The 23,549-nt window shown below is 47.7% G+C and overlaps 8 protein-coding genes across 11 annotated transcripts; 3 read left to right on the top strand and 5 right to left on the bottom strand.

Moving 5' to 3' along the window:
- The first annotated feature begins 239 nt into the window (after nucleotides 1–239).
- H257_17596 (hypothetical protein) lies at nucleotides 240–1,352 on the top strand. The gene has a single exon (XM_009846459.1). The coding sequence runs from the start codon at nucleotides 842–844 to the stop codon at nucleotides 1,142–1,144; it is 303 nt and encodes a 100-aa protein (XP_009844761.1). The 5' UTR covers nucleotides 240–841; the 3' UTR covers nucleotides 1,145–1,352.
- Nucleotides 1,353–1,559: 207 nt separating this feature from the next.
- H257_17595 (hypothetical protein) lies at nucleotides 1,560–2,211 on the bottom strand. The gene has a single exon (XM_009846458.1). The coding sequence runs from the start codon at nucleotides 1,921–1,923 to the stop codon at nucleotides 1,579–1,581; it is 345 nt and encodes a 114-aa protein (XP_009844760.1). The 5' UTR covers nucleotides 1,924–2,211; the 3' UTR covers nucleotides 1,560–1,578.
- Nucleotides 2,212–2,325: 114 nt separating this feature from the next.
- Nucleotides 2,326–3,832, top strand: H257_17594. Of its 2 annotated transcripts, XM_009846456.1 has the most exons (4): nucleotides 2,331–2,836; nucleotides 2,888–2,954; nucleotides 3,003–3,289; nucleotides 3,480–3,832. In XM_009846456.1, exons 1-4 carry the CDS (start codon nucleotides 2,347–2,349, stop codon nucleotides 3,665–3,667), a joined length of 1,032 nt encoding a protein of 343 aa, XP_009844758.1. In that variant the 5' UTR covers nucleotides 2,331–2,346; the 3' UTR covers nucleotides 3,668–3,832. The 2 variants fall into 2 exon arrangements, with proteins under 2 accessions (XP_009844759.1, XP_009844758.1); XM_009846457.1 differs by having other exon boundaries at nucleotides 2,326–2,836; nucleotides 3,003–3,832.
- On the bottom strand, nucleotides 3,356–7,593 carry H257_17593 (hypothetical protein). Its single transcript, XM_009846455.1, has 13 exons — nucleotides 7,024–7,593; nucleotides 6,889–6,975; nucleotides 6,778–6,825; nucleotides 6,512–6,723; nucleotides 6,339–6,402; nucleotides 6,177–6,292; nucleotides 5,762–6,103; nucleotides 5,579–5,690; nucleotides 5,359–5,530; nucleotides 4,712–5,310; nucleotides 4,191–4,364; nucleotides 3,888–4,094; nucleotides 3,356–3,831 (listed from the first exon to the last, which is right to left on the bottom strand). The coding sequence occupies exons 1-13, from the start codon at nucleotides 7,567–7,569 to the stop codon at nucleotides 3,754–3,756; spliced, it is 2,757 nt and encodes a 918-aa protein (XP_009844757.1). The 5' UTR covers nucleotides 7,570–7,593; the 3' UTR covers nucleotides 3,356–3,753.
- A 75-nt stretch (nucleotides 7,594–7,668) lies between these two features.
- Nucleotides 7,669–8,528, top strand: H257_17592. 2 transcript variants are annotated; one of them, XM_009846453.1, is made up of 5 exons: nucleotides 7,669–7,769; nucleotides 7,837–7,995; nucleotides 8,066–8,166; nucleotides 8,214–8,331; nucleotides 8,381–8,528. In XM_009846453.1, the coding sequence occupies exons 1-5, from the start codon at nucleotides 7,710–7,712 to the stop codon at nucleotides 8,444–8,446; spliced, it is 504 nt and encodes a 167-aa protein (XP_009844755.1). In that variant the 5' UTR covers nucleotides 7,669–7,709; the 3' UTR covers nucleotides 8,447–8,528. The 2 variants fall into 2 exon arrangements, with proteins under 2 accessions (XP_009844755.1, XP_009844756.1); XM_009846454.1 differs by having other exon boundaries at nucleotides 8,214–8,528.
- A 1,849-nt stretch (nucleotides 8,529–10,377) lies between these two features.
- Nucleotides 10,378–11,827, bottom strand: H257_17591 (hypothetical protein). Its single transcript, XM_009846452.1, has 5 exons — nucleotides 11,762–11,827; nucleotides 11,560–11,712; nucleotides 11,243–11,513; nucleotides 11,015–11,192; nucleotides 10,378–10,940 (listed from the first exon to the last, which is right to left on the bottom strand). The coding sequence occupies exons 1-5, from the start codon at nucleotides 11,816–11,818 to the stop codon at nucleotides 10,466–10,468; spliced, it is 1,134 nt and encodes a 377-aa protein (XP_009844754.1). The 5' UTR covers nucleotides 11,819–11,827; the 3' UTR covers nucleotides 10,378–10,465.
- Nucleotides 11,828–12,180: 353 nt separating this feature from the next.
- Nucleotides 12,181–12,560, bottom strand: H257_17590 (hypothetical protein; the record flags this gene model as incomplete). The annotated part of the gene is made up of 3 exons (XM_009846451.1): nucleotides 12,181–12,327; nucleotides 12,383–12,506; nucleotides 12,556–12,560. 3 exons carry the CDS (start codon nucleotides 12,558–12,560, stop codon nucleotides 12,181–12,183), a joined length of 276 nt encoding a protein of 91 aa, XP_009844753.1.
- Nucleotides 12,561–19,562: 7,002 nt separating this feature from the next.
- H257_17589 lies at nucleotides 19,563–22,718 on the bottom strand. Of its 2 annotated transcripts, XM_009846449.1 has the most exons (10): nucleotides 22,589–22,718; nucleotides 22,517–22,541; nucleotides 22,460–22,467; nucleotides 22,155–22,398; nucleotides 21,983–22,093; nucleotides 21,633–21,879; nucleotides 21,309–21,580; nucleotides 20,941–21,261; nucleotides 20,096–20,299; nucleotides 19,563–20,042 (listed from the first exon to the last, which is right to left on the bottom strand). In XM_009846449.1, the coding sequence occupies exons 1-10, from the start codon at nucleotides 22,660–22,662 to the stop codon at nucleotides 19,635–19,637; spliced, it is 1,914 nt and encodes a 637-aa protein (XP_009844751.1). In that variant the 5' UTR covers nucleotides 22,663–22,718; the 3' UTR covers nucleotides 19,563–19,634. The 2 variants fall into 2 exon arrangements, with proteins under 2 accessions (XP_009844751.1, XP_009844752.1); XM_009846450.1 differs by lacking the exons at nucleotides 21,983–22,093; nucleotides 22,155–22,398; nucleotides 22,460–22,467; nucleotides 22,517–22,541; nucleotides 22,589–22,718 and having other exon boundaries at nucleotides 21,633–21,943.
- Nucleotides 22,719–23,549: the final 831 nt, after the last annotated feature.

The following is a 23,549-nucleotide window of genomic DNA, read 5'->3' as shown; positions in this document are numbered from 1 at the left end:
CAACTCCAATCAGAGTGCTCCCAAGTGTGAGTTGTAAGTTGGCGCCACCTGTGATAATTGGACAAAGCGAAACCCGAAACACCAATCAGAATGCTCCGAATTTCCATTTTGGTGGCGCCAAGCGATGCGATTGGCCGAAATTTGAGTGATATTGAACTCACTGTACTGTATTGTAATTTTGTAGCTCGAAATTTCAGCCAATCAAATAGTTTACTTCGCACTTGCAAACTTTCTAGCATGGCAGAGGTGGAGCTATGGTGCGCCGTGTTTGGTGATCCAATTGTGTTTCCCCTGAAGATTGCTTGCGATGCGGACGTATGGGAGTTGAAGGAGGTTATCGTGAATGCGAGGAAAGCCCGTCAACCCTCACTTCATTCAGCTACGTTGACCTTGTACTGTACTTGGCTCGGAAGTACGACGTGTGGCTGAAGGGCGTCTACAAAATGAGGGCATTTCTACGCAATGGTGAAAGTACCGAGTACGAGAAGACGCTACCGGGTTGGACACTTGACGAAGAAGAGTGCTTTGGAGTCGAGTCGCCCCCTCCACCCAACGTAATCGCGAAATGTGTCAGTAGCCGACCTGGATTCCGATGAACGTGACCAAATCATGAAGAAAATGCCTCTAAAGACGAATGCCCCCATTTTAATGAGCCAACTGACACATCCGGAGTATTCTTGGATCCCAGAAGAGAACGAGGGGTGTGAGCGTGCTGGGGCCATGACGTACTTGCGTTTGAACGAAGCTGGTGGTGTGATGGGGACGACTATCAGTTGTTAGATGTCGCCGACGATACATCAGATGCATCACTGCTGGCCATCATGAACAGTGTCTACGATGAATGACCGGCGCAGCTGATATGTTGCTGGTTAAACGGCGAGGCCTAGCATCCAACCCCTTGGCTGGGGTCATGTTGGTCATCGCTATCAAGAAGGGAGTTCAACCATCACATAGTGGTCAGGCGTTGGGGCAGCTTGAGCGCTTGAGCGCCAGCCCCAAGGCCCCTCTACACTGCTACCCCATGAGCTTGTTGACTGACCTGAACAACCACTGGGAGTTTACCTGGTTCAACGACGACCACTTCGTGGGGAGTGCGGGGAGTGAGTACCGAAGAACCCGTTTGACTTCATTATGGCAGCCGTGATGGAGAGATATGGATCGTTTATTGTGCCTTTCATGGACCAGGTGATAAAGAAGCTTCACGGGTGACGACTTCTTGCCATGCCTAGTGATGTTGACGATGAGGTGGTGTATTGAGGGCAGACGCTTTGGAGCCCAAGTTTTTGATGCTCTGGTAGATCGTAGAATATCGGTTTATTGCTATAAATATTTAAGCAGAAGTTCCAAATCACACCAATTTGACATTCAAAGGAATGCTCGAGGTAGACAAACGACTTAGATTTACTGTTAACAGTCGTACCTGAGCTTAGGATTATTGTGGTTTGCTGATTGATTGCCAGAAGACATGACGATGGTAGTCGTAGCTTTCTGTCAATAGATGTCGATTGTATTATATTACTCTTAATCATTAATTCAAGAAATGTATACAAACATCGAGTATTTGAACGGTACTTTTAATCATCTAAGCCGGATACTAGTACTATATGGCAGAGCATTTTCACTTTCGAACACTTCAGACATGGCGACCATGATGGAGGCCGAGCTGATGCACCAGCGAGACGTCGCCAAGGAGATGGTCCATGAACTCCGAAGGCAGTTGGAACTGCAGCAGAAGCGCGAACGGGTCGTTGAGCACCGAGCCCTCACGGCAGAGCTGCGTCGGCACCAGTTCGAGGTGTCGTTGAAGCAGTGCCGCCACCACATGCAGCACCTCGAAGCAAACGTCAAGCACCACATCGTGTCCATATTGCTTGGAGGGTTACTCGGGGCGCTCTTTGGCTGGCTCGTGGCTATCATTCTCATCGTGGTCGACACACCAACCTTTGTCGCGATGTTCCTGATGGGACCTTTCGTCGCCGGCGGAGCAATCTTCGGAGTCGGCCTCGGTCTCGCCACTCGGCAGCGGAAGCTCCTCGCCGTGCACAAGAGGATACAGCACCCCGTCGTCTCGGCCAAGTCAACTCAGCCGCCGGCTAAGAGAACTGTCCTTCGAACCGCCATGGGGTGCGCCAAAGATGCATTGTTTGAATACATGCGATCCTAACAACTGGATAATAGATATTTCATTTAAATCAGATACTTCAACGTTGCATTTGATTGGCTGAAATAAGATATGATAATGCACTTCGAGTACCTGATTGGCTATTAGTGGGTACCTTGTGATTGGTTGAAATATCAGCAATTCTGACGGGGATTGGTTTCTACGTTCTCTTTACCAACTGGGATATGATGCGACCAGAAGCTTACGCGGAAGTGCAGGTCACGGAGATCGAGAGCGAAGACGCGGCGCCGCGGGTGCAATCGCCGACCCGCCGCCTGCACAAGAAGCCGGAGGACCAAATTCAGCATGTCAAGCCACCGGTCGCATCATCGCCGCTAGACAACGTAACCCTTCCGTCGAACATGCCCCGGCGGTGGCGCCATGGGTACCAGAACCTGTACGAGACGTTGTACTTGACCAACACGCGCGACGGCCAGCGATGCAACGTCATCCTCATGGTGCTCACAGTCGTGAGTGTCACCGTGGCCGTGGTCGACAGCGTGTCGGAGGTGCGGGAGGCGTTCAACAACGGCCTCGTGGTGGTGGAGATGCTCTTCACGCTGCTCTTCTCCGTGGAATACGCCATGCGTCTCTTTTGTCTACAGCACCCTGCCGACTACGCCAGGAGCATGTACGGCGTCGTGGACATGGTGTCCATCCTCCCCACCTACCTCGGTACATCATCTGTTCCCTTCTTCTCCTCCTTTCATCCACATGCCTTCATAGCATTCCTCACCGACGACGCGCGACCCCTCATGCATCTGCTCGTTCTGCGCGTCTTTCGCATCCTTCGGTACATACCTTCCTCGTTCGTTCCCTCGTCATTTCTTACATGTCGTAGCGTGTTTCGCATCCTCAAGCTCGTACGCTTCATGGAGGCCGCATCTACATTGGTGGACAACATCCATCAGAACAAGCGCCGCATCGCCGTGTTCCTCTGCGCCGCCTTCGCCATGGTCCTTGTCATCGGGTGTGCGATGTACTTAATTGAAGGGGAGCGCCACGGGTTCTCAAACATCCCCAAAAGTATGTACTGGACCGTCGTGACCCTCACGACCGTCGGATATGGCGACATCACGCCCAAAACTGTACCCGGTCAATTGTTGGCCACAATCGTCATGTTTATGGGTACGTTCCCGAGTTATTGGCGTTTTACCCAATATTTTTGGACGTTTTGTGCTGATTCGAAGTCACACACTAATTGAAGTCACACACTAAATAACTTTGCTACAATCAGGGTTTGTGTACCTTTCATATTGTGTCGATTCATTATTATTCTCATGTCGGTTCAGTTTAGAATATACAATAATATATCTAGGCTACGGGCTAATTGCGTGTCCGATGGTGCTGTCCGCCGCCGCGAAATCGCCGCTTTCGCTGGAGGACATGGGCTTCCGCATCATGCACTGCCCATCCGCCCCCACATGCAACCCCTTCATGAACCTCCATCAGGATGACGCGTTGTTCTGTCGAAAGTGCGGCGCCAAACTCACCGCGTTTTTGTAACCATAAACAGGATAACGTCATAGAGGGGGTCTGGCGATAACGTCATGTACTACAGTAGTATTCAGGATCTTTTAACATGTAGTGTTTCAATGCACGTGGGAAAAATCCAGTCCGGCAAAGTCGTGCAACGCCGAGTCGAGCCCTGCCACTTGCAGGCTGTCGAGCTAGAATCGATGACGTGATCCGTTGATGACGTTATCAAGGGATGACGTCATCGTACCGCATATACGCTCGTCATGGCCAGAACCACGTTGTCCAACGCCTGGGCATCCTGCACCTGCGACAACGCAATCGAGTGGTCCAACGAAGGTGCAATGTGCACATTCACTACGGCAGAATGATGGTCCCCGATCTGGTCCGGTTTCAGTGTCCGCAAGCGTCTGGATTTTTTCTTGGCGTGGACGGCGTACGCCTTCGCGGACGATTTCTACGCTGCCACGTCATATATTCGTTCTAACTTGATGATTGTATAGAATACAACTAACTGTATTCTATACAAACATGTAAGTAATATGGTACATACGTGGTAAAACCCAAACGGCCGGGGGATCGTGCGGCGCCCGTCAGCCGTTCGCATCGTGTCAACGTTCAAATGTGGTGCAATGGACGCGTGAATTGTTTGGAGTTTTCGGGCTTTTTCCAGTTGGGCCAGTCGCATGCCCTCCACAGCCTTGTCGAACGCCGCCACCGGCGCTGGCTACTCGATTTCAGCACCATGGAATCAGATGGGCGGATCTGAACCAGATGCATGCCCCGAAACCCCGGGGGATGGAATCAGATGTAGACGGATCATAATCGGATGTATAGGGGGTCAGAATCAGGTACATGGATCGGATCTAAATTCAGATGTATGGATGGATTGAATCAGAATCAGATGCGCGGGTCCGTGTATCGTCGTGTGTCTCATAACCTTGGGTGAATGTACCATCATAATCAGATATGTGGATCGACATTTGGCGTCCGAATCAGAAAGACTGGTCACCGTGACATTCATCCGAATCAGACTCAGGGTTGATAGGTCGAACTAGAAGCAGAAATAGATACCTCGGCGGTGACAGCGTAAAACAATTCGAGTCGATCCGTGGCTGACAAGCGGAGCTGGTCGTCGTCGTGGGGGGGGGTCTGCATGGGACTGTCCAACGGACTTTGCCGTTGGTCGAGTTGCTGCGCTCGTTTCTGTCGTTGCTCGATCGCGAGGTCGTACAATCGATGTCCAATGTCCTTTGAGTCATTCCGTTGGGGAAATTTCGAGTGAATCTCAGGGCTAAACGTGCACTCGGCGGTGGCGCTGTCTTCCAGCTGCACGCGAAGTTCGTGCACTCTCACTTCTTCCTGGTTGTGCCGGTCAGACAACAGATCGACGGCGTCCGCAGCTTTCCCATGCAATGTGTAGTGGCATGATCTTTGGGGGGTTCGGGGTTTCGGAGTTTCGGGGTTCTGAGGCTTTTGTTTTGTATGATAACTTTGGGCTATCGTTGGTTGGATCCTCGAAATATAGTGCCGACGACAGCGTTTCCATATCTCAGAGCGTTTGGGCATGTTCAGCACGACACTTTTCACCCACCCCCGAAAGTCGCCATCTGTGACGTCGTTTCGAACGGCTGTAACGTCGCTCTCGAACGACGGACCTGGAGGCAATAGCCCTACGCCATCGTCACAACCTTATTTTTACAGTGTTATGAAACGCATACCAAACCAAGTCAGGACATGTTCCATTTGAGTCACACTTGGAAACTCAAGCTCTTGTGGGGATATGTCAACTGAAGCTATTTGCGCTGTAAAGTCCTTGTCAAAGCGGTCTTCACAACGCTGTTTGGACGCCGCTGTCATCTGCACCGACGTCTGCACCGTCGCATCAATGGCCTACAATATATTTGGTGTTTCGGGGTTTCGGGGTTTGTAATTCCCTACTCGTGTCGATTGTTCTTGAATCCACGCCGTTTTTAAAGCCTTCTGTTGGGCTAACGCATAAAGTTCGTCACATACGTGGCCCCCGTGTCGTTTATGTCGCCAGTGCTGCTGCCTACTCCGTATTCAACATAAAAAATTCTTCAAAGATCATAGAAACCAAATAAAATGAGCGGTCAACCGTACTTGGAAGGGTTCACTTGGGGGCGAAATAGCCGTTGGCCGGTTTGCATGTCCAGTGCCAGCCTTCTTTCCCGCTCCAGCTCGTTCAGTTCTTGTTGTTCGGCTTTGGCGAGTAGCATTCGCTCAATGCACGCATCTGCGGTGGCTGCTATCCACCCGTTTTTTTTTAAGATTCGAATGCTGCCCTGGCTGATGATGCGGGGGGTTTCGGGGTTCCGGGGTTCCGGGGTTTCTTTTAACTGCACGGCGTGCAGGCGCTGGGCTTCTCGCGCGTGCTCTTTCGTGAGTCTGATAGCCAAATCGCTTTGCATTCGAGCCACGAACGCTTGGGTTTGTTTGGAGGTCCTATACATCAGAATTTTGCCAGGTCAAGTTATAGAAAGGGGGTTTCGGGGTTATATATGAAGAATTGACGGACAGGATGGCTTTAAGGTTCGGCGACATGGACTGAATCGCTGGAGATGACTGTTTTTGAGATGTTGAGTGGTCGTATTTCGCCGCTGCTTTGATCCACACTTGTTCGTGCACCTCGGCCTAATAATTAATTCAATTAGAAAAAGAATCATAAATCTATATATACTTTGCAACGAGTATGCACGTCCATGTCGAGGTGGTGGTTAAGCCCATTCAGCAGCACTTGCAGTCTATTCCAACAATCATGTCAGATGATAATGAATATATATATATATATATATAGATAGATAAAAGAAGAATTCTGGTACCGTAAAATATATTTATGTGTATATATTTCACCTCTGAGATTGATCTGGTACCACCATGGTGAGCGGTTCGTTCGAGTTTGTCCAGGTGGTGACAATGTCTTGGAAATTCCGCAGCGTCAAGATGGGGTTGGTGCTGTGACGAGAGAGTGCCACGTCATACTGCGCCATCGACACAATGTACGGAAATAACTTTGTGGCTTTTAATTGATCCAGCAGCGCTGAAGGTGTGAGTCCATTGGTTTGCTGACACATCAGACCATTTCAATCGCATAATGAAGTAAGCAATATAGAATGTACCTGGTGGAGCCGCTCATAAGTGATGTCAACTTGCGACTGGTCGTCAGGCTAAACAGTGACATTTTTAAGCCCACTAGTATATACATTGATATGTATTGATAGATATTGTACATGTAAGGGTAGGTGCAGGGACAGCTGGAGGTTGTGGCTACTGGGCTGGGCACAGATGAACTCGATAAACGCATGTTTGGGCGTGGCCTGGGGTAGAATTGGTCGTTAGAACCAATCAAATGAATGCAATAGTACCTCGTGAAGTAGGATCGTGTTGTCGTCCAGCACGATACTCGCCCGTCGGTCTTCGGCAGGCATCTGACGTGGCACCTTCTCCGGGCTGCTTTCAGCGATCGGTCGGGGGATCTCACGTTCTTCCAACAAGGGCATAAACTCGTCACCGAAGTCATCGCACTTGACTGGGTTTGTGTCAGTTGTAAGCGCTTGTGTTTGTATACCAGGGGCGATCTCTCGAGTCTGAATTGGAACTTCAAAGTCTAGAAAGACATTGCTGAACGCGTTGGCTGGCTGAATAGTCGCCATCTCCGTGGAATCTAGGCTAGGTACGTTCACAAGCTCTGGGCGTCGTACGTCCCAACTGCCATCGCTGGACAAGTCAGCTATAACTCCGCCATGATCATCATCATCATTGCCCTTGCTTTTACACGGCTGGGGCTGCTGTGGGGGGGTACCTTGCCGAGTGGTTTCGAGGAGGCCAATCACATCCACCCCCCCGTCGTCGCCGTCGCTGAACAGACCGTCGGCATCATCGGCCGAATCAAAGTCGTAAAACGTGTCCATGAATGTGGCGGTGGTAGTGATGGGGATATGGAAATGGTATACAGTAGAAACCACCTCCTCCTCTAAAAATAGAGTCACGGGGCACTTTCTACCGTCGATCAAATCATGTATATCGTCCACATCACTTCCACATTGCATCCATGAACCTGACGTTGACTCGGCAGAACGACGTACTCTGGACAGCGTCGGTCCTCGCTCTGGTACAGTCCATAGTGCCCCTCAAAAGTTACCAGTCACATTATGGATTGGTAATTTTGTTTGTTTTAGATGGGGCTGTTGCGCAGTAGCGAAGACCTCCGCAACGGATTTCTGTGGGAGAAATTCATGCACTGGGCGGTGTTTGGGCTCATTTTTGTCTTTTGCGGGGGCACGTTTTTGGCTAGCCTGCAAATCTTGCAGTACGAGCCGCACCAGCCTTGGGTTCAAGTACGTTTCGATCCCCCAATCTCCACATAACCCCCGAAACCCCTCAGCGACTGCTTCACATTGACATTAGTGGTTGCTTCGTTACCCGCTGTGGTTGTTTGCCCGATGGCTATTCGTGCACACTTGTGGCAACTTGGCCCAATCCCTCTGCTGTTGTTCCCCTTCTGCGTGGTATTTCTAGTATTATATGACACATGCATTCTGGAACTGTATGGTAGCCCCATTGAATCGTCTCTTGCCCCCCTGCTGCAATTGAGCGAATGTGGTGACGGATGCAGTTTCTGGTCGGAGCGGCTGTATACGACGGTGTCACAGGCCGCGTCGCTGGTGGCCGTGGTGAGTCCAGCCCCCAAAGTAGTCTGAAAACAGTTATGATTTCGTACAGGAACTCATGCTCTATGCATGGGACACCCGCCAACAAGTCGCGCCTTACACTGTCGTCGCTACGTAATGTATATCGTGTTGGAACCAAGTAGTTGTAGTGTCACCCCAGTGTATTACTACGTAGTAATATACTTCGTAGTAACCCCGAAACCCCGAAACCCCGAAACCTTCCTCCGTTCCGCAAAACTGGAGACATATAATTCTCGGAACGATATCTCAGGCCAACAATCCCAAAACCGAACTAAATTTCGACTACAGATAGCCAATCAAAAGACGATTCTGAAGCTATTTTCAGATTTGTTTTATTGTTTCTTGTCGCTCCGGTGCTCAGGTCAGGAAATTTTCAAACATACGCCACACAGTCATTTTTCATTCAATCGCGCTCAAATCAAGCGCAAACGACTCGCGGCGCTGCGTAGATATTGCTAGAGCCCATCAGAATTGGAATCCCACAACTGGGCGCGGCATACTTAAGAAATTCAGCCACGACCAAGTTGGTATTTGGTGAGGGGAAGTCATACCATCCTCGTGTTGTACCGATTGATGCATGGTTAGCAGGTGCTGCAATACGAGAGTGTGGTTAGATACTCTAGACGCCTTGGTAGATGATGCCGCGAGAGTACTAGTGCACGTAATGCGTCCCTAGACCGCAGCGCCTGCTCGGCCAGGGCCTTGAGTCAGCAGGGCATGCTGAGGCCTGCTGCTTGCATAACCTGCTTAGGAGGGCATGCAAGTCGTTGACATCAGCCGCTTGCACGACTTGCTGGTTCAAATCCCTGGCCGAGCAGGCCCTAAGGCCCTACGGTCTAGGGATGCATCGGTTGCTCCACCAGCCCGATCGCTGTCATGTCCGTCATGGATGCCTTCATTACATTTTACGTTTGTATGTGGACTGGTGGCCAAGTCAGCACATGATGAACCTTCTCGTCGTAAAATCAAGTTTGTGAATAAAAATACACTTTTTGACGGTAGAGCCCATACAAACATTAAGATAAAAATGCAGGGAAAACCAATGTCTCCAGTTTAACGGAATAATCAGCTATTAATAGTTACACTTGAGCACTTTATAGAAAACAATGCAGTGACATGACCCTGGTAGGGTAAATTGTTGTTTCGGGGCTCCTAGTTGATCACTCACTAAAACGTGTGGTGATGACTGGAAAACGTGAAAGATGTAGAGATCTCTGGCGTAATAATCGATTGCCAAAACGCACAAAGTCATACCACCACACTTCCAAATTGCACATCAAAATGACAAAATGAACCAGGCTCGACAGCCCAACATGCACTGAATGGCAGCTTTCCTCGCTCCATATACACATACCCTTGACTTTCTATTCAATTGTTGGCATACGTGGGACTAAAGTATTCGCCGAGAGGTCGATGTGTGGGTAGATATAATGCGTAGGCTCCATCTTCACGACACTTCAAATCACAAGAATTCGACTCACTGTTCTTGATCTTGTCAATACACTTACCAGTTAGGTACGGAATAGATGGTGCTTCGATACCTGCTGAAGGAGTCTGTCAGTTGGCTATTTCTCCACGCGAGTGTCCAATCTTACTGCTGCCACTCAGTCCCCACATACTTGTATGTCTATTATGCTTTATAAACCCCTGGATATAGTTCAGACAATTCGTGCCTTATACTGTGAGCGGATGCAGCCCATGGAAGCTGGGTCTGGTCCTGTCCAAGTGTATACCCATCATCCTATCGCAGCCATAGGTTGTAGTAGGATCGTATTCTCTCCCAGTCCTTTGAACATATAACTTTGTTACTACGTAGTATGACTGTCGTAACCATAAACTCATGATATATGCCTTGGGACGCCACACATCCACAAGCCAAGCTGTCCACTGGCGTTGCCACGTACTTCATGTACTTGACCTATACTAGTACTAGTACAGTACTACTACGAAGTTGTACATAGTAGTCCTCCCAGTGCTGCCAATGAACCACTAAGTACAGTACTGTATTGTATTGTTCTATCGGTAAGCTTGTCGCACAACTAACTTTAGTATATTATATACTTGGGAAAACCTCCACCATAGAACGAACTTACTGGACATTTGCCTATTGTGAGATTTACACTTGCCATAGAAACCATAGCAACGACATGAAGCCAAACGCTGCCAGCAGCACCACGACCCAGAACCACACCCATCCCACCACCGTGTGCATCAAGCTCGCATCGTCCCCATATCCACTGTACATCCTCCTCTTCCTATGCGGCGGCGGCGGCCTCCTCGCCTTGAACGCCGACCTCGGAACGTCCGGTTCGAGTCTGGGATTGGCTCGAGATGCACGGTGTCGCAGATGGTGGTGGACAACATCCGGATAACTGGACGGCGTGTCGTAAAACTGCAGCTTTCTCGACAGCACGGGCGACTGCATGGCTTTCTTGGCGTTCGGAAAGGCATGCCGCGGGACGAGCAGGGGGCGGATGGCGTGGGCCAATGCGGACGTCGGCACTTGTCGAAGGAGTTCGTCCACAACTTGCTTGGGAAGTTGCTCCAAGTACGCGTGGACCAGTGGCGGGTCGTCGCCGTACTCCGCGCGGCTAGATCAACATCAAGGTGTCGGGGGTTCGGGGTTTCGGGGGTTCGTGGTTCACAAGATATATATCGTACGTACTGGAACTCAAACAACAGGGCGAGAGGCTCGTAGCCGTGTCGTCGGACGTTCTGCCGGTCGTCCATGAGGCAGTTGGCGATCAACGCAAACAGGTCGATGTCATGGAGCTCCTTGGGGTCCCAGCTGCCGAGAATTGTGGGGATTTGATCCACAAACGAGATGCAGTAGTTGACAGACTCTGCCGTGGAGATGAGAAAGGACATGGGAATATGGTGACGAAGGGTATACCTTCTTCCGACGACAGACGTTCGCCAGCTTGCACGACTACATGCAGGTCGTAGCTGACGCGTTCTGTCCACACGGTCAAGCATTCGCGGGCCTTGGCAGCAACGCGCGCATCCGTGTGGGTGCACAGGAGTATCACATGCACGACGATGCGATCGGCGACGGGGCGGAAGGATTCGCCGCAGAAGAGCCCGCTGCAAAAACATAGCTGGACGATCGAGAGCAGAACTTGGGTGTGGGTGCGCCGCTCTTCTAGACGGTCGACCATGTTGTCCTACGACGAAGAGGAAGAGACAATCGCAGGTGTGTCTGTCACGTACGACAATGTAGTCGAACGAGCTCAAGAAGTACTCGACGTTCAGGTTCCGCCGGTCGTGGTGGAAGGCGAGGCATTTCCCGACCTGGTCCAGCGCACCTGCACAGGCGGCAGGAGTGGCATGGCGATTCCGCAGGGTGGTGTGGCATGCTCGGACCTACCCCAGTCACACTCATCAACGACATGATCAAATTCAACCACGTTACATGTTCTCGTAGGTCTGCCATCGTCGACACGTCTGGCGCTGCCTGCCGCCGAAGCATATTGCCGCGATGATTCAAAACTCAAAATGTCAAAAGTCGACGACGGATAAAACACATAATTATCCGGACATACGTCACTTTATACGGAATGAAACGCTTGCATGTGTGCGAGTGAAGGAGCGCGAGGGTCGGCGTGGTGAAATGGCACTGCCGACACGTCTGTGGCGCCAGATGAACCTCCAGCATGTGCTCCATCAAGACAACAGAGTCGATGCAGACAAAGCCGCACTCCCGACAAGACTCGCGGAAGAGGCTGCGCAGACTCGCATGCTTCGACTGCATTTGTCTGTCGGGGTGACGCTTCCGTCGTAGCATGAGCAGCATGGCGAATGCCGCCGCCATGACGATGGTGGCCACAGCCCCTACGACCCACGACTCACTCGGGGAACTTGCTTGGGAAGATGGCGCCGCACCTTCCGTGGGTGGATCTCTACGTCATTTGAACTGTAACCGCACCGTGGGCACGATCGAGTAGAGCTGGGGACCTTGGGCACTGTCGTTCCCACCACCTACTCCATTGTGTACATGAGTAGTCTATCTTCAATTGGATATCACTAGTTATACCTTTGCCATCACCTGGATCTTGCCATGAACGTGTGGGCAATCACTGATGGAATCAGGCTTGCCTTGACCACTCAGGTGATCGACCGGCGACGATGCCAGAGACGTGCGTGCCATGGCCGCATGTCTAATGGAAGGATGAGAGAAATCCAAGGGAAGATGATGATGGCAGATACCCCATCAGGATGGGAGGACTGGTCGTGGTCGTCCCCCGCGGTCTCGTAATGTACAACCTCCCCGGTCATGTTGAAGCGGTTGAAGTCGACGACTTTGGTCGGTTGGGCAAACTCGTCGTGTCGGAGGAAGAGGTCAGAGTCGGAGATCCCAACCACACTGCTCCTGCCTGTGCTAGGAGACGCGTGGAGTCAATCATGGCGAAGCGAACCATGGACGGGATACATGTTGAGGGCGTGCAAGGCAGAGATGCCGAGTCCGTCAAGAGAAGACTCACTCAACCCAGGAAGAGTGGTGAGATCGCCATGAGAGACGATGCACAAGTGGAGCTGCCTACCCCTCAACGAGCGGCAGCAGCATAACCATGATGGCGGCATCATGCCACGCCATGGCCGTCGTGTTGAGCTGTGCCCGTCGTTGTAACGATGTGCGACCCATTTGTCAAGTTTTTGGTCCTTACAATAACCTTTAACATATTATAAGATAACCTGTGGAATATAGTAAAGCGTCTGTGATTGGCCAGAGTACAAGTCATTTCACGCGTGGGAGTACAGTTTGTAGCTATTAAAACGCTGGTTCATTCATTTCAATCATCTCGCAGAGTTAATTTCATTACGTACTAATCTTTCGCCTTTTACTAAAGATTACCGTGGAATTGACTCGACTCGATGCGACTTCAAAAATTTATGACCTCCCTTTGGGAGGAACCAACCACACAGCTCCATCGACTTCCAACACACTACTCACATCACCAAACACAAATTCTACTATGCTGTGAAACATATTTACAGTTAATATGGCAAGAATGGGCTCTCATACAACGCAGGTCAATCAAAGGCAAGTGAACACCTCACCCAAAATAGCACCAGCCCCTTAGGGGCTGGTCTGTGAAAAACCATCCAAGCTTTACAGTTAAGGCAGGGAAGTTATCCGAACTATTTTCGAGGATTTTGAAAATATATAAAAAATATTTCTTGATTTCTGTCGAAAACGTGCAAATGAATCCAACTCAGGCGTGAGGTTATGTTATCCGGAAAATTCACTTTCTAGCCAATCAGGAGTCGTATTTGCGTTGATGCGTGGACGACCTTGCGAACCTACTAAAACCTACTGTTTCACCTTAGCCCCTAAAGCTCTCGATAGACCACATACTGTATACAATGGATTGTACTCGGATGCCGTCTAAACGCAAAGACTTTTTAATACAGTTAGGACCAAGTACAATACTCGAAACCGGTTTCATGTCATACAACGAACATCACACACGAGTTGAATTAATTGTCTTAAGATTACATACGATTAATATCAAACCATTCATAATCACCAACCTCTTCCAAGTTCCTTCTATACTCACAACACAAGTAGCTCACATACAATCACGGCTCAATACGCGAGGCAATGACATGCCATTTAGTGAGCATGTCATCGTGATGGCAATTAAACCACATGACAACGTTGGTATTGTAGTCAACTGTTCTAGGCGAATTTTGATCAATCTTTCAAATTAATAAAATTAACGCCATCGAATACATAACGCCATATTGAGGTGACAATATTATTTCCCTCATTCTCTACCTACCTGATCATTCAATTCGATGACATCGCTCGTGCAGACTCAAGGTACTTATTGTCCGACATCTCTCACCACCCCTGTTCTATGTAGCTGATCTATCCATTCAATACTGTCGTAAGCAGTGATGTTTATAGTAACGTACTTCCTCTGTTCCAGGTTACTGCCGATATTTACTTTAAATTGACACAGACAATCGAGCCCTCACTCAATTTGGGCGAATGATACTTTGAAAGGGAATTGCATGAATTTTCGCAAAAGATTGGTTTATAATAAGCGCTTAAAGCACTTGTAAGCCAATGAAATGTCATAAATGTTCGATATTGATAGAACTTGAAGAATTACAGCCAATGAAATGCAAACGTCGCAAGTAACATGAGAATGTTGAAATGTCGCAGTAACCTGGAACAGAGGAAGTACGTGTTTTCGGCACTGCTGTCCATGTCATTCATACCAAGTTTGCGTCGACCTAAATGTAGGAAACGTGCCGACAGCGACCGCCTTGAAGGGTGTGTTCCAGCTTGGGGGCCAGTCGGAAGCCATTCTTTTCCTCGGCAAACGCCCCAGAACCTCAAGGGCGAGTGGATGCCGAGCAATCCTACGCCGTATTTGTAGAATAAGCACCAAATGGCCTTCCAATTGAACCAAAACAACAGCGTGGGGTGGTGTACTAGGTAAGGTTGGGTCGGGTCGTCCACCCTAACGCACTGTAGTAACATTCCAGTCAAATACTAGTACCGTACTAACTACAGTACTTGCCCATTTAACCTCACAATTCAAGCCAAATACTACGTAATACTAGTACTAGTAATACTATGTGCCTCGCGACGCAAAGTCGTGCAAACGGTGGTTTCCCCGCCGTTTACATCGTCATGTCGTACCGTCGTGCGGCATTAACGAACATACGACCGCTTCAACCTCGGAATGTACGTCCCAAGGCGAAATCATATCAACTACAAGCGGAGCCTCCCAAACTACTCAAGCTTGAGTACAAGCCACAATCAAATAATATAATTTTCATGGTTTTGCAGACTTGAAATTGTCGGCTTTGACGGAGCGGGCCACCAACCCAAAAGGTATGGAAAACACTTGCGCTTTCTACATGCGTTCTTGTCGCTGCCTGTCGCCCATTGACTTCGACCCAATACGACCACTAGAGCTTTACATCCAGCGATTAGACTCGGGATTTGAGTACTACTAGTACTTTGTAGCAATTGAGGGAAATAAATATACATGGTATTACGACTTACTAGTATCAAACTATTAATACTGTAATCACATCTGCTGATTTATATATATACTGGATAATATCACTGGGTTATATTTTTTATGATTTGAATTATGTATAGTAGGTACAGATACGAAACCAATTCCAATCCCCATCACGTACAACGTCCAAACAAATACTCTACTAATTTATACCGCTCTGTTAGGCATAACAATCTACACATATAGGTGGGGATAGAATTGTCGTATTCGCCAAGTTATCCATACATAATTTGAATCAAGTGAACTATTATGTATGAGCCGTAATCGTGATTATTTTTGTAAAACCGACGAAAGAGATCGGAACGCAGATATGTCCAACTTCACCTAGAGAATAATAATATTTAAATGAATAATAATAAGGCGCAACTGGAACGAATGCCCCATGGTCAAGCACCGGAGGAACGTCATTAGTGAAAAATCGAGTTCTGGTGACGTGGCATCCTGTACGCCACCGAATTCGTGCTGTCGTACATCCACCTTCCGTTCAAGTTACTGCTACAAATTTAAGAGTTGAATTACCCCGAAACGTAGTTTTGGGGTAATTCAACTCTCCGGTGTAATTTCTTCATCGTTTATACTAACGTGCACAGCGGAGGTTGTTCCAATGGAGTTTTCACACTGACCAAATATGTTGTGATGAGTGTTATAGTACCTTGCTACTACTACCGTAGTACTAGTACTACGTAGTACTCCAGGGTACTATGTAGTACTAGTAACTGTAAAGGCATACTAGTAACTGCACAAATACTGTAGAACAGTAGTGTGTGCATGGCATTTGGGTTTGGATGGAAGCGCTGAATTTGGGGTTTCGGGGTTCCGGGGTACTCTATGCAGTACTGTACCGGTATGGCGAGAGTAAAGTCAGCCCGACCCTCCAATATGAAGAGTGGATGAGCATGGGCGTCGTACATGTTGTACATGCTGTTTGAACTTTGAAGCTTTACCACTAGTATAACGTCTTTAGTAGTTCGAAGTAGAATTACAGAACACGTTTTTTTCAATCATAGGTGACACTTTCGCTGCTGAGGAGGTACACTAGGAGGAGGCTTTGCGATCAAAACCAGATCACAAAGCCACCTCCAAGCCTTGAATGCCTTTTGAGCTACGGTGGCGTCAACTACCGTAATTAGTTCGAAGTCACCGATCGATGTCTTATATACGAGTCGTTAAAAACTGTAGGAATTTGGAGCAATGCTGCCACTTGAGTAGTGATGTGGTAGTTTGCTTACTGTTATGTATACAGTACCAGTACTGTACTGTATATTTGCTCAGTTTCTTGGAAAGTCGTTCACCTAGTACGTTTACATTGTGAGCTCACGTTATTCTTATCAGTCTCTGCTTAACGCTGTAAAACGCGTCGATGCTAAAAATTCAAAGGGCGTGGATGGTAAGTCCGAACAACTCCGGGGAATGACAGCCCTTCAACTGCTGCAGCTACCTACTCATCTCTCCATACACCTTTACAGCTTAACTGACGTCATATCCATGGGTCGTCTGTCTAGTGTTGTACTACTGTACTGTGGGTATTCATCAATAGGAACACTAACAAATATATCCAGTCGTTTGGGTGCACCAGACTTTTGGTGGACATGTGAACTAATATCTTTGTTACGAATGGAGTGGCTGGTATGGGCTCGGCAATCCCCCAATTGTACACACATAGTGCATTTTTGATATATTAGAAAATACATGTGGGCCATAACATTGGAAGCGAATATTGAAAGATGTGTTTCATGGTTTGAATTTTGGTCAATAGCTCACCGTGAATCCGCAGAAAACGACATGGTAATGCTTGGCGATGCATTATCTACGGCATGTCAAAGTAGATCGACAGCAATGGCAACTTTTGGACTGCAATTTCATGTGCAATTGACAAAATTATGGGCACGAGACATTTTTTATTTCTGGCCATTCCAATGGAAACTGAGGTAACTATTGTATACCTCCCACAGAATACGAACTGCCCGCGATCTCGTAGTGCAAAAACAAGAGCTAGGACGGAACTTGCAAGTCAATCAACCCCCGCCGACTGCGGTACCCCCCTCAGCTCCAAGAAAACTCTATGTGCAGTCAAGTAGTTGACATGGAAGTATGGCGGTTTTCCCCCTAACAACTGAAAAGCTCAAATTACTGTGAGTGTTGTAAGTATGTTATATACTCTTCAAATGAAAGGCTGCTATTTTCCACCGTGACAGTACTTAACCCTTCAAATCGCTATGTACACGTTCAAATCTGTAGAGCGCATCATTGCAATGCCGAAGTAAAAATTAGGTGTTTATCTTGTGATTTCAAACTACTAGTACGGTAGACATGTTCGATTGTTATGAATTGGAAATGTACCCCTTTGATGAAATTAGAGTGATTTTGCACCAAGAATCCACACGAATTTTCCAATACAATTTCCCTGAAAGCCCTTCGGGGAATATCATGTTGGGAAGGTGCTTTTGCTATAGGAAAAATTCAAATTTGTTAAGCAGAGCTACCGCTGTGTGGGTTGTTGCGGCTCTTTTCGAGCACCTACCGGTAGGGCACGACTCCTAATCTTTAGGCATATCAACAACCCAGTGCAGTAGGTGCAGTTTGGGACCTTGCATCATTCAAGTGTTTTGATTGGCTACTCTGTGTGAAAAGGTATTCCCAGTCAGAAATTCTGACAGAATTTATTCATCAAGAAATTCCCAATTAATCAGATCAAAAGGCTCCATCGTGAAACTTTTCAGGAAATATCACGTAGCAAAATCACTCTATTGTAATAAAACTGGCCATAACATCGAGCCGGATAATTTGAGCTCAGGTACACACAATATTGCAAGTCGATTTTTGTTGTGCGAACCAATAGGGGTGCAATCAGTAAATATGGTTCTGGTATTTTAGACTACAAGGAGGGGGATACCGAACAACGGCATGAACTATTCAATAACGTTACTGAACTATTTAGTGAATAGCTGCTGGCTAGAATCATATCTAATTCTATTCCAGAATCATATCTATTTCACGACATTGGGTCATTTTCACATACTAAATCCTAGTTGCATATGGGGTCTTGGCTAACTTTGGCATACATATTTATGACGAAATTGTAACGCTGACCGCATTGCTGATCGCGTGTAGGTAGTAGTACCCCAGTTCTATGGGGGGTTTGAAGTCTCTCATACTGGAATTAATACCATGTAAAGAGACTTGACACCCTTAATTCGAGTGTGATTATGATGAAATATAATGCAAATGTGGAAACCCCGAAAGTTCGTGGGCTACAGCTACATAGTGTGTACACAAGCATATACATACTATATGATACTTTTATGCACTTGAGTGGAATGTGCCAAATGTTTAACTATGTATCCTGGCTCGCTTGCATTCGGCTGCATACCGGTAGGATTTTACTTACCTTCACCCTGGAGGTCGTGAGTTATAGGTATCTCCTCAAGAGCACGTTCAATTAGTCATCACGTGCACTTGAAAACAACGTGAAAAGTCTACTCATTCAACAAAGATGATTTACCGAGATTGTCCTGGGTGTACAGTTAATGGATATTTCATTCTGGATCCGTAGATCTAGATGAGAATCATAACTGCCAGCCAGGTACTATTAATTTCACCATGCTCAGCACCAGATACGTGTAAGGTTATTAGTTGCAGTATTTATAACGATTGTTTTGGTTGGTATAGCAATTGAAATAATATAATTCACCTCGAAATGTTTGATTGGACAATATTCATTGCATTTGGCGTATTTTTTTTTATTCTCCTTGATTCTACACGTAATGCAAGCTGCACTTGTGGTACTGTACTGTATTGGTGACTGGCAAAGTTTGATTCGATCAATTGGATCGTATTTGTGCATGCCATGATGATAAAAACACATCTAACGTTGTTACTACCGACTCCTGAACACTACCATTTGGAGGCAACCAGGTCAAGAGGTAAACAATCGTTGCGATTTAGCTTTACTATGGCGTCACATGAAGCGTTTCCTATTCTTGTAGTACTACGTAGTACTCATTCGTCTATAAAGGATACTCACCCAGTATGAATAATCATGAACGCGTCTCGGCCAATCATAATTGAACTGCCTGCCTCTGTATACCTCTGATTTGTTTGTGTTTATATGCATTTGAATGGGAATAGCATACGTCACTCACTCCCTTCACAAACCCAAACAAGCCATGGTCACACTAATCGACCAACGTTATTACTCCCGTGCCCAACACACGGTTTAATCAACGCACTAACTATTAATTACTACTCGGGCCGTCTGTACAGAAAGCTCACATTTGCACGTGCAACTTCTTTCTCCGAGTTATAACTGGCACACCGGTCGGGGGCCGACAGCGTCGCCACGTCATCGGGGCCCCCTTGGTCTAAGCTGGCACTTGCCACCGTAACCGCCACGACCAAGTGCGATTCCTGGGTCAGGTGCAGCAAAATCGTAACGCGGTTAACTTGATGGTCAAGTAACGGCCAGCTGAAAAAGTCCAGGTATATGGAGGTGTCGGCCGCTGGTTCTCGGCCAATGTAATCGCCATGCAGGAAGCCCGAGAGGTGGGTCATGCTGCTTTCTCCGTTAGGGAACACCCGAAACACCCTCGGCGTCGAGTCCAGCAGAAACTCGGACCAGACCGTGTCGAACGCAGATAAGTCCGACTTGATCTATGACATTATTTGTATTATATCATATGCAGTATAAAATAATATTATTTTACTTGAAGCACGTGGTTTACAAGGCGCAGCTGGAACGAATACCCCATGGTCAAGCACCGCAGGAACGTCGTGAGCGAAAAATCAAGTTCTGGTGACGTGGCATCCTCGTAGGTCACTGAATTCGTGCTGTCGTACATCCACCTTCCGTTCAAGTTTGACGTGGTAGATGCGATGGGGCTTGGAAAGGCTGCTGGCGAGTTTTTTGCCTAGTAGACACTCGATTAGACAAGAGGTATAACTAGTAGTACTAGTAGGACTAGTATTGACAGTTCGATTCGAAATTGGAGAAGGGTGTTGAACCGAAGGAGCAGCACCAAACCGATCGACGAATCAAAACCCAGAGCATTAATCAAGCGACCAATCATCAACCTCGAATTAGTGTATGACGCAAATTATTAGTTTGACATGGTGTCTTTTGATGGTATACAAAACTCGGTATAAAAGTCGGCCCACTATTGGAAGACTATCAAAATTCATTGGTGCAATCATAGACCGTTTAAATCAGCCATTGGTTTTGGTGTTGCTTCCAATCGAAAACTCTATGTTTCACTGATCAAAGCAATAAATCGACTGAAATATTCGAAAAGGAAACGCAAGCAAAACTACTCTGCACATCAATGGTCGATCCCGTGACACAAAATCGATGGATTTGGTGAATCAGCCCAAATATGAAATGTAGTTGGCTCAAAGCGAGCGCCATACTACAGTATATATATATATAGTTAAGTCCGCTAGCTCCAAACGCAGCTAGTACGCGGCCGAGGCCATTAAGTGCCCGCTGAGTGATCTTAACTTTACAGCGTAATATCAAATATCAAACAGTATATATATACTAAGTAAGTAGTACCATGTACACTTCTCGCAGCTGGGCCACAAAGTAGTCGAAGCCAGGCGAGTTGTGGTCACCCGTGGATTGGTCGAGTCGCCGGAGGCACTCGTTGATTGGGTTGAGTTCGCGTAACTGGGCCGCTGATTGCATGATCGATTTGGTGAGCTGGGGCAGGGTCATGTTGAACGGCGCCAATTGATTGGTCAAAATCCGGTGGCTCCATTGAATCCATTGGACAAACGCATCGTAAAGCGCATCGCGGTCCAATAAGTGGCCGGCATTCGTCGAGAAAAACGCAACGTGTTGGTGCAGCGACGCCAACGTTAAACTCGACAGCGCCTATAAAACGCGTTAATGTTATGACACGGGGTTGTTCACTGTAGTACCAAGTCGAAGCAAAACGATTTCAGCGACTCGACGTCGTCGCAGGTCGACACCATCGAGACCACGCCACTGCGCACGACGGACATGGGCACGGAGATGGGTGGTCGTTGGTGGTTCTGCGACAGAGTTTCCACCATGGGCTGCAGCAGCCGGTGCACGACGCGGTCGTGGAGGTTGGGCAGCTGCCGCGAGAAGAAATGGACGGATGGCGTCGACAGAAACGTTAAAAACACGCTCAAGTGCCGCTCCATCGCCACTGGATCGTCCAATCCATCTGCGACACGGTTATATATATATATAATTGTCCATTCATTTGACCTACGTACGCAAGAGGGGTTTCGCAAGAGGAAGGGGAGTATTCACCACAGATAAGTGCCGAGTGTTGTTGAACTCGCCTTCGCACGCGCACTCCAACGGGGTCGCTGGAGGCGCCAGTCGGTCTTGCTGGAGGCGGTGCTTCTGGCAGACATAGCACGCCCTGCGATACGACATGACGATGAACGGGGGCGACGAAGTTGATTGAACGACTCGGAACTTGGTTGGATCGGTAGCTGCGTACTCGACGACGTAGCCCTGCCAAAACGAATCGTATATAGTATTACTAGAATATGGATTTTAATATATATATATATATATAATATATATATATATATGAAGTAGTTAGTCTTCACGTTACCACCAAATGATGCAAACATGCGCGGTGCACTTGGTTGGACGATCCAACCCACCCATAGTGCCAGCCCAGGTTGTTGTTGTGGTTGAGTTGAAACACCATCTCTTGACTCGTCTGGGTACATATATATATATATACTTAAATTTGTCATTATATATATATAGGACGGATGTACCTCGTTGTGATACGACGACTGACTGGGCATCCACTCGCCCTTGGGGTTTTGCAGAGATCGGCAGCTCCCCAGAATAAGCTGCGCATCGAATACATCCCCCACCTGATACACGCGCATATTGGCTTCTTGGAACCGCGCAAATGCATACACATCCTGGAGAGGGGCGACTCCCCCCAGTTTGAGATCGATGGACGTCGAGCAAAAGTTGCCGTACGAATGGCTCGGGCAGCAGTGGGGAAAGCACCTACACGACCCGAGCACCAGACTCATCAACTCGAAAACACCACTCCATCGAGTTCGCGTACCGGATCAGCTACAAGCAAAACCAGGTTAGTTACTGGATGTATGACGCTATTCGCTACCTTGAGACTGCCGGTGCGGTGGGTCCTAGCGCACACACACGAATTGGGAACTGGCGACAGACTCGGACGTACCTGAGGTACTTGTAGCTGAAGAGGGCGTCCCTGTGGGCTGTGCAGTTGGTTTTGGCAAAGGCTAGCGTGACCATCGATCGACCGGAATTGGGTGGTCACTTGCCAAGCGTGGGACGTTATATCGTCCACGTGCAAAGACAAAGATTATGGTGTTTCGGTGAAATCTATACGTATACTAGACGTCAAAAGTCGAATAACTCTACCAATTCGTTGAGTTTTACCCCTTACGTTTTATCTGGTGGTGAGTCGTCAACGCTGTCACCCCTCCGATGGCGTTGACGTTGTGCTTTCATGGAGTCATATTATGCTACTTGAAGACATATTATTCCCGTGGAATCGACAATTGACTAAAATGATCGCTTTCCACACTTAAACTAAACGGATAATTTGACATAGTCCTATGGTTTGACCGTTTATTATTGATACGTCACGGTTACGGCAATGTCCCAGCGATATGGTCGAACCAATGTTGTGTCGATCTCAACGCCGAATAGCCACCAAAGGCTGCAGACTCATCGACAAAGCTGGAGGGGTCTCACTTGTAAAGTACTCCAAACACCAACTGTATGTATACATAGCATGGAACCCAAGGTACTGCGCCGTCATATAACATGGGAAGGAAAGGCGATGATGGAACTGGGTTTTTTGCAATCTCATCATGAATTATATCACCAAGTCGCGTTTCATCGCCCATAGTGTATTTACTGTTAACCAAGGAATTGATTTGTATTCTACGAGCTCTATCGTGTTGTCGTCATGGTGGTGGCAGTTCTTGGCATTTATGCTGCTCATGGGGTCCTCAAATAGCCTAAGAGTAAAGTAGTTCGTGTTATTGATTTGGTACGAATGTTCGGACTCACAAAACCTGTCAGTTCAATCGAATCACGCCGACCAAACCGATCACGAAACGCTCCCATTGGTCAATCTGAAAATGCTTCTCGCTGATTGGCTACATTCTTAT

This window comes from Aphanomyces astaci (assembly GCF_000520075.1).
Source record: "Aphanomyces astaci strain APO3 unplaced genomic scaffold supercont1.111, whole genome shotgun sequence".
Lineage (NCBI taxonomy): Eukaryota > Oomycota > Saprolegniomycetes > Saprolegniales > Verrucalvaceae > Aphanomyces > Aphanomyces astaci.
This window is presented reverse-complemented; position numbering and strand designations above follow the sequence as displayed.